Genomic DNA, 13,000 nt, shown 5'->3' on the forward strand with positions numbered 1-13,000 from the left:
TGCTCAACCCATTCAGGCCTGACGTCGAAATTAAAAAAAAAAGTTTTCTAAATCATGACAATTTTCTGAAAGATTTGAGGCACATTTTAACGATTTTTCAAAAATAGCAGACCTACAAGTGGCGCGCTATGAGCTTGTAGATCTGCTATTTTTCAATAGCTAAATTATAACATAATGTTTAAAACACCAAAAGGGGTTCCCGTCCAAAATGGGTTTTAAATGAGTCGAGTTGTAGCAGCCTGACTGGTCTGACTGGTTTCCTTTGCTTCCTGCTTCCCCCTTCGGGTGAAATGTTGTGATCACGAGACTGGTTACAGTGTATCAATGTACTCCACGTTCAGTTTACAGTTGCAGAGTTACACGCAGTCATCATCTGCTCTTGCTGTTATGGGTAAGTTGAGCAATCATGACATAAATTACCATTGGAAATCCTAGAGAAGTCTGGGGAAAATTACGTTCAGAGAAAAAAATAGCATGTGACTAAAACTGGTTTAAAACGTAATGCCCATGTATCATGATTGAAGCTACTTCAAAATATATCTTTTTTAAAATGAACTTACTGCATGTTAAGGGATGAATACAAACTATTTGAAAATTGCCTAGGCCCTATAGTTTGTAATCAACCTCTTAAAGGGGAATTCAGGATAAACCATTTTCCTACCTTAATCAGATTTTATGTATATCCAAAACGAGTGGTACAGGTGAAAAATGTGATAACTCCAAACTAAATCGCTTATTTAGATTGCTCGACAATTTTTGTTTTTGTTTTTCATCTGTCCCAGTCCGACATATTGTGTGAAATGCATTTGCAGTGTTTGGTCACAAATGTTGTTCCGCCTGTAGTGTGAGGCTGATACACCCCGCCTCCCTGCTTAAAGGTATCTCCATAAATCTTGCTTTTTTCACCTGCTCCTACCAGTGATTTATGGACATGTTATCATCAGAATTCGGTAAGAAAAGGGCTACTCTGGATTTCCCCTTTAACATAACATAAAAAAGTGAAATAGCATACTACCACCTTTTCGTCTCAGCTCAAAACTGCATTTCAAATACTGTTTGTGCCGGTGTCCATTTGTGCAGGTCCATTTGAGGTTGTGCTGTGTTTAAATGTGATGAGTCTTGTCGTTGGGCTGCAGCATGCCCCATCATCACTCTTCACCCAGATGCCCTTCCTCAGCGTATGGAATGCCCCCACGGCTCATTGCCATTCTCTGTATGGCGTGGATCTGGACTTGGGGATGTTCAGCATCGTCCACAACCAGAACCAAAGCTTCATGGGTGACAACATAACCATTTTTTACAAAATGGGCCTGTATCCCAGATACTCCCAAGGTACACCTCTTAACGGTGGAGTGCCACAGAATGCCAGTCTAGAGGGGCATCTCCACGTGGCCACTGATGACATCCACGCTGATATCCCTGACCGGGACTTTCAGGGTCTGGCTGTGGTAGACTGGGAAAGCTGGACACCGTTATATGCGAGAAACTGGGACAAGGTGTACTGTGAGGCGTCCAAAGCACTCGTGAGGTCCAGGCACCCAGACTGGAGTCCTGCTCAAATAGAGGCGGTTGCTCGTAAGGAGTTTGAGGAAGCTGCGAGGGGGTTCATGGCAGAGACACTAGCACTGGGGAAGAGGGAGAGACCCCAGGGCTTGTGGGGTTACTACCTCTTTCCCGACTGCTACAATTACTTCGGTAAAAAAACTGTCAACTACACTGGTGAGTGTCCTCCTTTGGAGATAGAGAAGAACAATGAGCTGTTCTGGCTTTGGAACATCTCCTCTGCTCTGTACCCTGATATCTACCTCAGCCAGGAACTGCGTGGGTTTGGCAATGATGTCCTCCTGTTTACACACCACCGCATCATGGAGGCCATGAGAGTGGGTTCACACTCACAGGTTAACTTAACTCTACCTGTGTTTCCGTATTCTCGCATCGTCTACACATACTCATTAGACTTCCTCTCTCAGGCAAGTTGCAGTTGTTTGTACTTATGTTGCAACATATTAATGTGTTATTGCCATGACAGTGAGTTCATAATCTCTCCACCTTTCTTTATCTGTTCATTGTAGGAGCACTTGGTCTATACCATCGGTGAGAGTGCTGCTTTAGGATCTGCAGGGATAGTACTCTGGGGAGACAACATGTATGCCAAATCTAAGGTAAAGGGAGGGAGCCAGTTTTCTTCAAATCACTTATAAATAACTTAAAAGTATTAAAAGTACATATTAATTTTGTTTGGCTTGTCCCTTGTGTATTATCTCCTCCTAACGCAGGCTTCTTGCGACGCAGTCAAGGGCTACATTGACGAGACCCTGGGCCGTTACCTGGTAAATGTGACATCGGCAGCCACGCTTTGCAGCCAGAAGATGTGCTCTTCTAAGGGGAGATGTCAAAGGACAGACCCTAAGTCTCGAGCCTACCTCCACCTTGACCCGACTACTTGGAAAGTGATGGCTGAGAAGAAACCGGAAGGAGGCAACAACTACAGAGTCCTTGGACAGATGAGCAGACGTCAGGTTCTGGACATGAAGTCCCAGTTTAAATGCCAATGCTACCCTGACTGGATGGGTGAGAGTTGCTCGAGCCCAAAGCAGGGATGACATGCTTTTCTGAAGGGTGGTTAGAGAGCAATTATACAAAGAAAATCACACCTGTGTGAAGTGAGGGGCGCTCTATTCATCATACATCATCATAAAATATGATAGTCCCTTATTGGCCAAGGGTTCCCACCGACATACATAATTATGCTGATTTGCTCAGACACATTATGACGTAAATTCTCCATTCATTGCCAATGGCATTTAATGTTTGTGTTCAGACAACCATAAACATTAAACTCTATAGCTGTTTATAGGAGGGGCTATAGCGCCCAGCTTTGAGGGTTTGTGTGAACACAAACATTGGCTGATGGTGAGCAAAGTACATATTGATGATAAAAGTGAAGACGCTAAAAAGTGATTGGCCGGAATGACATTTGTGATGATTTGATTGGCTGAGCACGGAATGTGATGTATGATGATAAGAGCACGCCTCACTTCGTATAGGAGTGTGATTTCCTTCTTATTTCCTTCCAATTGGTTAAAACATGTATAGTGGTGTGGTGTACATGGTGTGGTATCAGGGTCAATGAGATATTGGTTATGGAGGATTAGGAGATTAATTTACTGTCTTTTAAAATATATTTTACAGACAGACACTACCTCAGAGGACCCATAGGGGGCGGGTGACCTCATCCTCTTTTTGTTGATCAAGGGAAGTCCTCTTCCATTGCTGCCTTCCTTCTCCCTTTGGTGAATATGATCATGAGATTTCCATTGCGTTCAGATGACAGTTCGCAAACACACCCAGTCATCTGCTTTAACCACTTGAACCCCAGCATCCCTATTCTGGAGGTAACATTTGCCAAAAATAACAGATCTTGTAAGATTGTAGATTGGCTATTTTCGGCGAAGAGACTTGGTGTAGAAAATCACACCCGTGTGAAGTGAGGGGCGCTCTTGTCATTGTACAAATTTAGGTCATATTTGGCGGACATTTGACCCAATTTCTCCTTTCATTGTCAATGGCAAATATTGAGAAGTGTGGGGACGAAAGCTGTATATAGGAGGGGCTAGCGCCCCTCAAAAAAGAAGGCACCAAGTACAGTGCCAACAGCCAACTCAGGTCTATTTATGAAGTAAAGAGTGGTTTAAGCTTACTGTGATTGGTGTAGCTAATTTCTTAAACACTGTCACATATTGTATTAAAGGGATCTCTGACTAGTAGAGTTATTGAGATGAGTTATTGTGTTATGTTCCCATTGCAGAATCTTTATTCGTGGTAATGTTTCACTGTGATGCTCTTCCTCAGATTTTCTATTATTTGTCTACAGATGAGTTGTAATATTCATATCATAATGTGTCCTCTCTTCTCATGAAAACTATAAAATGACAGAGCGAGCATGAATAAAACAATTTCACTCACTTCTTTACACCTGTAAACCTGTGATGTGACAATAAAGCTGATTCTAATGTGTTGTGACCTTGGTGTACTAAAATGAAGTAGGTCACTTCAGGTATATTCTTCTGCCTCTACACATGTATCACGCATGACGTTTCATTCAGGATGGGGTCTGCGCCATTTTGAAATAGGCCTAAACAGTCAGTTGAAACCAATGGGAACCAGTGCAGAAGTTGTCCAAACTCAGGGTGAAAATCTGGGTGAAAATTCTTAGTTTAGTTAGTTAGTTTCATTAAACTGTATTTTCGACTTTTATGCCCCCACGGCTCATTGCCATTCTCTGTATGGCGTGGATCTGGACTTGGATGTTCAGCATCGTCCACAACCAGAACCAGAACCAAAGCTTCATGGGCGACAACATAACCATTTTTTACTGGTTATGCTACTGACCCAAAAGAGAAATGTGATGTCTCCCCGGGACCCAAACTAGGGAAAATAGCAGATCTACAAGCTCATAAAATGTCGTTTTGTGTCGCTTGTATAGATCGTCAATTTTCACTGCTTTTTAAACCTGTTTTTTAATTTATGGAATCTCTTAAAAAATAAACATTTAATTTGTTTTTAATTCATGAACATTTTGGCTATTTTTGGGAATGTGTTCAGTGAACTGAGTGGTGCAAGGTCTTATATAGCCTGATCAGCTGTGGTCTGACGTAATGTCAGTAACCATAGTAACCATGCTCATTCTTTTGAGGGACAGGTACACAAACACACACACACGGGTACTAACAAAGCCAGTTGTTGGAGTGGTTTGCACCACTCAAAAAACAATAATACTACTTGTATAACAAAATGTAGGGATCCATAAAAATATGTCCGCGACCCACTGTTTGGGAAACAGTGCTATAGCCTACTGTATAGTCCCCTACATAGAACAGCCTATACTATAGGGACTAGGGAGTGAGTGTATGACTCATACAGTATGATGCCTGACCAAAGTGTTGCCGAATAACAGGAAATCAAGTGAGTGACCTTGAGAGTGAGTGGCCAGGTGAGTGGTCTGGCACGGTTCTGTTCCCATTTCTTGATAAAGAGTTGAGAAAACAAAATGCTGAACTACATGTACATACACCATGAACTTGACTACCCTTGCTTTCTCCTCCCCTGTATTATGTAAGCTTATAAGCTTTGACTATAAAAATATGTGCTCAACTTCAATAAACTAACACATTTCTGATAACTGACCGCTGTGTCACAAATCAAGCTGTTCTCTGGCATGGCATCTGCTTATGCTGCTATAGTACCACCAACTGATTGCATCCACAATTCCTACATAACCAGTGTAGGCCACACAGGGAGACAAAGACATGAAGACAATTTCACACAACAGTCCTAAAATGGGTAAGTTAAGTTGATGTGACAATTTTTTGATAATTTTTTGATCATTACTTCAAAATAAAAACATTTAATATCTCCATGACCAAAACTTAGTAGTATTAGTTGCATGAATACAAAGTCTACAAACTAGATGTTTTCCATTTTTTTCTGCACACGAGTGCACTTTTTTTATGCTGGTGTCCCTTTATGCAGATCCATTTGCGGTACTGCTGTGTTTAAACGTGATGGCTGTTGTCGTTGGACTGCAGCATGCTCCATCGTCACCCTTTGCCGAAGAACCATTCGTCACCATATGGAACGCCCCCTCAGCCCATTGCCAGTCTCGTTATGATGTGGATCTGGACCTCAGGATGTTCAGCATCGTCCAGAACCAGGACCAAAGCTTCATGGGCGACAGCATAACCATTTTTTACTCTGGAAATTTTGGGGTGTATCCCAGCTACTCCCCCGAAGGCACAGCTGTTAACGGTGGACTGCCACAGAATGCCAATCTAGATGAACATCTCCGGGTGGCAAACGAAGACATCCTCACTGATATCCCTGACCCAGACTTTCAGGGTCTGGGCGTAATAGACTGGGAAAGCTGGAGACCAATATGGAAGAGAAACTGGGGCAGCAAGCTGGTGTACCAAAAAGCATCCATGGCACTAGTGCGGTCCAGGCACCCAGACTGGAGTCCTGCTCAAATAGAGGAGGTTGCCCATAAGGAGTTTGAGGAAGCTGCGAGGGAATGGATGGTGGAGACACTGAGGCTGGGGCAGAGAAACAGACCCCATGGCATGTGGGGTTACTACGGCTTTCCCAACTGCTACAATTACATAAAAGAGGATGTTGACTACACTGGTGAGTGTGCTCCTATAGAGATAGAGAGGAACAATGAGCTGTCCTGGCTTTGGAACATCTCCACTGCTCTGTACCCTGATATCTACCTCAGCCAGAAACTGCGTGGCCTTGACAGAGATGTCCTCCTCTTTACTCAGCACCGCATCATGGAGGCCATGAGAGTGGGTTCACAGGTGACCCCCTTAACTCCGCCTGTGTTTCCGTATTCTCGCTTGGTCTACACATACTCATTAGACTTCCTCTCTCAGGCAAGTGTTTGTACTTCAAATGCAACGTACAAATGTGTCATTGCCATGACAGTGAGGTTAATAATCTCAGCACCTCTTTTATCTGTTTATTGTAGGAGCACTTGGTCTATACCATCGGTGAAAGTGCTGCTTTAGGATCTGCAGGGATAGTACTCTGGGGAGACAAAACATATGCTGAATCTAAGGTAGAGTTAGATTGCCCTTTTCCTTGAAGTCAATGCACATAGTGAATGCACATAAAAAAGCACACGTTTGTTATGTTTGGTTTGTTGTTCATTGTGTCTGTGTCTGCTCTTTACGCAGGCTTCTTGCATTGCAGTTAAAGACTACATCGATGAGACCCTGGGCCATTACCTCGTAAATGTGACAACAGCAGCCACATTTTGCAGCCAGAGGATGTGCTCTTCTCGGGGGCGATGCCAGAGAATTGACCCTAAGTCCCAGGCCTACCTCCACCTTGACTCGACTACCTTTGAAGTGATAGCTGAGAAGAAACCAGAAGGAGGGAATAACTACAGAGTCATTGGACAGATGAACCCACGTCAGGTCCTGCACATGAAGTCCCAGTTTCAGTGCAAGTGCTACCCTGGCTGGATGGGTAAGAGCTGCTCGAGCCCAACGCAGAGATGACGTGCTTTTCTCGAGGGAGGTCAGTGGACGCTTATTCAAAGAAAAGAGCATGTTTTTAGAACAATCCAAACACAGTGTTCGTCAAAGATGTATTATTAAAATGTTGTTTAGTGTGGAAAACACTGCATCGGGGACAGCTGGCCGCAGCGCTATTTATCTGCATGAATGGGTTTAGTTTGATTTATGACCTTGTCGTAAGCTCCTTTGTCCACATCCCGCAAGAAACCTGTCAGAAGTACTTATTTGTTTGAGTTAGTGCTTTCCACTTTGCCTGTATGGGAGAAGAATACTGTACTGGTGCTGCTTATTGTTCTCAGTACAGTACTGTAGGGCAGGCTACTTTTGGATTATCTGTACTTCACTTTTTATTTTGGCAATAATGCTTTTCAATGTGAAGTGTGAAAGTGTTTTTAAAAAAAAAAACATGTTCGCACCCTTAAGCCCTATTTCAAATATAGTGCAAATAAATAGCATATCTAAGCTCTCAACATCGCGTTGTGACCTTGTAGATCTGCCAATTTCACTGTTATTGACATTTTTGAACTTTTCTGAAAAATCTTAGATTTCTTTTGGAAGGGTGTGTGTCTACATTTTAATACAGCAATTGATTTAAAAAATATGTACTTTGTAATTTTGAGTATTTGAGTATAAGACCCAAAGCACATATTCAGTTGAGTTAGTGCTTTCTACACATTTGTATGGGAGAATAATGGTGTTATAAGAGAATGATGCCAGCACTCACTTTGTGTCCCTCATGTATTTCCTTTACTTAACTTGAACAAGTAAAGAGGCAATTTGCAATCGACGGATGCATTTGGTCTCATTGCCTTGGTCAGCATAATACTGGTATTGCTAATTGTTTTCTGAATGATAATTAAAGTTGCCAATCAATATACATACGATGAATGGACTTTGTCATGATCATGCAATTTTCATTGACGATTAATTGTCATTCAAATAATTACAATGAACATTTAAATATGGGCTTTTTCCCCATTTTAACAATTGCAATGGGAAGATCTGACGAATAACTTAAATATACAAAGCCTATTAGTGAAGAAATGTCATTATTGGTACAATAATCAGAATAAATGATCTAATATGGCCAAAACGGTTCATATACTTATTTGTAAATTTCCATTGTTCATTTTGTATAATGCATTGTCTAATGAAAACGTTTGAGATTATTGTGTGCTATGAATATTACAATATTTAAATTCAACTATTTATTAGTTTGCAATTTGCATATCAGCAAATAAACATGTATTTGTCACACTCACATTCTTCCTGTTGTACAACTTTTATGTATAAAACTAAATAATGCTTTGTGTCCAAACATTTTTTCCAAGTTTGTCCACCTAACTTGAAAAAGCCCTCACTCAGTATTTTTGTGTGCCTGTGGCCACTAGGTGGTAGTGTGGAATCGCTAACAGGAAGTGTAGCAAATCACAGCAAGGTATTACCATATTAATAACCATATATATAAGCAACCTCTAACTTTTAGAAAGTTTTAGAAATTGTAGACATATTTAGAAATCTGCTTTGCAGTCCCTGCATATCTCAATGCTCAATGCCCATGCAATTTCAGATTAATTGGCCAACCCACTGAGGAATAAAATACAATGGAATGGACACAATTTTGGGATAATAATTGAAAAATAATCTTTGTCAGTTTCAAAGTTTTTCAACTGGCTAGTCAAACGGGGTAATACTTTATTTATTTATGTATTCATGAGGTAATATGATGATGATGTAAAAATACATAAACAATTAAATAACTGCTCAAGTTTGGTAGGGCAATATGGTTCTTCACTCTTCAGACTACTTTATTCAAGAACAAATAAGACCTTTTGATCCGTATACCTACCGGTATGTAGCCTACCTCAAAGAAGATGCACTGTGCTGTGCTTTGGTAAAGTGTAAGACCACTGCTGTGTTGATCCTTAGTGTGTAGTTGCATCAGTGTTCAGCCTGTCCTGGTCTTAAGAGGCATTGTAGTCTTTCCTAGGTAGGTAAGACCCAAGGGACACTTACATTTTCTTCCCTGTTATGATAGACCATTTTCTTCAGTAGAATAGTATAAAACTACTAACTCCCAGAATTATAATCTAGCTAGAAAATATACCATAAATATAAATACTTATATGTAGTCTATACAAAAATACATAATAATGACCAAGTATATCCAGCACAGACATACGTTTTTGTCATACGTTTATGACCTCATAAAATAGACACATGGATACGGGCCTCTGGTAAGGATCATGTGCAGAGACAGAACTGTGTGTGTGTGTGTGTGTGTGTGTGTGTGTGTGTGTGTGTGTGTGTGTGTGTGTGTGTGTGTGTGTGTGTGTGTGTGTGTGTGTGTGTGTGTGTGTGTGTGTGTGTGTGTGTGTGTGTGTGTGTGTGTGTGTGTGTGTGTGTGTGTGTGTGTGTGTGTGTGTGTGTGTGTGTGTGTGTGGGCCCTACTAGGCCTAAACACGGTGAGAGAGTGAACAATGAATCTATGTTGGCCTACCCCAAGGCTACTTACGCAGTCTTTCTCATTCATTGTCTTAAGGAAATTGATGTACTGGTTTATTCTCTTAATTTGACTTCATTTGCACACCTTCTTAAGAGAAAAAGAAAGACAAAGATAGACAGTGCTGCACGTATAGAGTTCGTGTCAGAACATCTGAACTTCATTCAGCAGAAGAAAATGCATCACTAACTAGCTGATGATATTAGAGAGACTTTTGGCATTGTGAGGCAGGCTTTGGAGAAGACCTCTGTCCAGACTTGTCTTATTCAGTTCATTTACAAAATGCTTCAGATCGTTGGCAAAGAGAACACTGCAGTGACACTAATGGGACAAATGACAGGGCTTGGTCAGGGTATTGTGGTTTTGTCAAGTAGAACAAATACAATGTGTTAGTTGAACAGAACAAGACGTTTTTGCACATGCTTACATTTGCTTACGTAAGGACATTTCACATTGGTTAGTCAGTGGGATTACTTAGGCTACCTCTTTTATCATTTTGGCACGTGAAAGTCCATCCAACGCCTATAATGATGACATTCACATGAAACTATTCCATATTCCAATGTTAAACAAACAAATCAACACTATCGGGAAACCTCATATTTCCAACTTTTCCTGTGTTGTCATCAATGAATGCCTTACTATACTGTACCAAAACATTATTTTCTGATTTATAAGCTCACAATGTGTCGCATTCACTTGTAAGTGAAAGTTGTTAAGTGTGTATTTTTTTATTTATTATTCATTTTCTGAAAAGTATACAGTTTTGGACAAGGATTCTGCCCGACAGCAACAAAATAAAATAAATATATAAAAACACATGTAGGTTATATGTTTTCTATTATGTTAACAGATTGAAATGGAATTGAATGTCAGAACAACTTGAAGGGAACCCTATGGGTCACCGGAGCCCCAACTTTGACTCAAGAGCAGTGATTCTCAACCTGTGGTAGTACCACTAGTGGTACAAACAAAGGACCACATTTTTTAATTGGGGTTCACGTTCACTATTTGCTACCCCCAAAAATCGTTTGACGTTTTAAATCGTTTTATCAATTATTTTGGATTTCAACCATACCTTTGAGCATCTAATATTTGAGTCTGTGCAAACAGACCACTAGGGGGCGTGCCATTTGCACAGCTTTTTGAAAACTTTATACCCATACCTAACATCAGCCAAAATTCAAAAACTTGTCACAAAAAGCCAAATCTTTACAAGTCCGCCCCAGCTATAATATGTCCTTAACCCTTATCTACTTACCGGTAGATGGTTCTTCACCAAAAAAATGCTCTTGTTCTTTTAAAGTTTTTTTATTTTATTAAAATCAATGTAGTTCGTCAATGTATTTACTGCATAGTCAACAAACCTGGACATTGTGCATGTCAAGGAATAGGAACTGGTGTTTTTTGCAGCAGGCCCAAATAACCTCCTTTTCAAAGTTGATTTCTCCTACACCAAAAAACAACACATAATCTGTTATTGTACATTGACTTGTATTAAATTAAAACAGGAATCAACTATTGCGTTATTTAAAAGGAGAACTGTTCATTGTGTTAAAATCTTTAATTATACCTCTGCCTTTTTTTGCAGTCTTTTATTTTGTCATGACGGCCTAACCGCATCTGATCAATGGCTGTTCGGATGGCTTTGACTCCCAGCGACACACCCATGTGATTCATAGTTGTAACTTGTGATGACCTTCTGACTGCAGCCTTGCTTCCACAGTTCTATGCCCATGCATTTCTGAATGAAATGTGCTCTCTGATTGGATGAGAACAAGAAGGCCTACCCTTTTTTCTGAAATTCATAAATGTATCTTAATTTAAAATGTATTCAGCATTATGTGAATAGTTGAGTCCCTTAAATTAAAATTGCCTCCTTTTTTCCACACACACACACGCACGCACGCAGACAGACAGACAGACAGACAGACAGACAGACAGACAGACAGACAGACAGACCTCTCTCGAGACAGACTGTTTTTCCTTTATTTTCTTGACACATGCAGATTGGTCCTCCTATAGGCTACTGACTGGAAGTTGTTGGAATGTGCTCAGAGCTCCTAGCATTAGACCTGCCATTCCATTTACTTTCTAAAGACATGCAAATCAGATGACTCACTACATTTTGTTCCAATTGAAAATAAATCAATCAATCTACTACTACTACTACTACTACTACTACTAATAATAATAATAATAAAATAAAATAAAAAGCACCACACATAATTGGCCTTTTTGGGGGTTTATCATTTCTGGGGTCTTTATCCTTTTTGTGTTACATGGGGCCCCAACAGGTTCATGTATCTCATGGGTTGACGTCACTTGAATCAACAAAACACCATCAGACACACGTGTGTGTTTTGTTTTGACCGTGGGAGATTTGATTTACACACTCTCTTCTGTGTTCTGAGCAACTGACTGAATTCAACAATGCAGTCTATGCAGTAAATGCTGAGGATGACAGAGATCAGGACAACAACAACAGTAGGCTTATAGGTTGCCAAGGAAAACACATTTAATCCAGTGATGGGAGATTAATCGGCAAACACATCGGTATCGGACACATCGGTTCGATTAATCAATCAGACCGATTAATTAATCGGGCCGATTAATCGGTCTGTCTTTACAGATAAACAAGCCCAAAGTAACAGCTTGAACAGATCTACAAGCTTACAATATTAAATTAGAAAAGTTATTTAAGTGAAATCTGACTTGCCTAAGCCTGCAGTGCAGATACCCTGTTACATGTATTTTTCAGAATGGACAAAATTATTATAATTTTTCATATCGGTAATATCGGTTATCGGCCATAACAGCAATTAATTATATCGGATATCGATATCGGCCAAAATGTCTCATCGGCACATCCCTTTAATCATGTTTTCTTTCTTTCTTGAATTTTGTTTACAACACACCCTAATGCATAAACAAGTCCGTGAAAATAGTGAAAACAACAAATTAACTGTAATTGTTAATAAAAACACTATAGACTACATATGGGTTTAGGTAAAACAGGGATCAAATAGCCTCCATAGTAATTAATTACTTTTGATGTTGTATAGATTATAGTCAATTGTATAGATTTTTTTTAATCACAAAATAAAACATGATTTGACTAAAGCAGCAATAATCAAAAACATAATGGTGCCACGACATTATGTAGGATGCTATGTAGAAATGAGTAGCACTTTCTGACAAAACAGTGGTAAACTAATAAACGCCTCAATAATAGGATTGATTAGGGGGATGTCACTCTGTATAGGTGTTATTGACTCTTGTATAATTTGTAGAAAAGCCAAGGCCTATATCTTCCGAGTGGTAAAAATACATACAAAACAGCCCATGTCCACTGATTAAACTAATCATGGTCAGGATTGTCTTCTTTAAATGCATTTAAACAAAGCTTGTTCCACAT

At 40.1% G+C, this 13,000-nt stretch overlaps 1 protein-coding gene across 1 annotated transcript; it reads left to right on the top strand.

Moving 5' to 3' along the window:
* Positions 1-341: 341 nt before the first annotated feature.
* Positions 342-7,061, top strand: LOC306929319 (hyaluronidase-1-like; the record flags this gene model as incomplete). Its single annotated transcript, XM_079509760.1, has 8 exons — positions 342-391; positions 1,081-1,970; positions 2,073-2,162; positions 2,277-2,593; positions 3,809-3,822; positions 5,533-6,431; positions 6,527-6,616; positions 6,735-7,061. Exons 1-8 carry the CDS (start codon positions 388-390, stop codon positions 7,059-7,061), a joined length of 2,631 nt encoding a protein of 876 aa, XP_079365886.1. The 5' UTR covers positions 342-387.
* Positions 7,062-13,000: the final 5,939 nt, after the last annotated feature.

Source organism: Electrona antarctica (genome assembly GCF_951216825.1).
Source record: "Electrona antarctica genome assembly, chromosome: 9".
Lineage (NCBI taxonomy): Eukaryota > Metazoa > Chordata > Actinopteri > Myctophiformes > Myctophidae > Electrona > Electrona antarctica.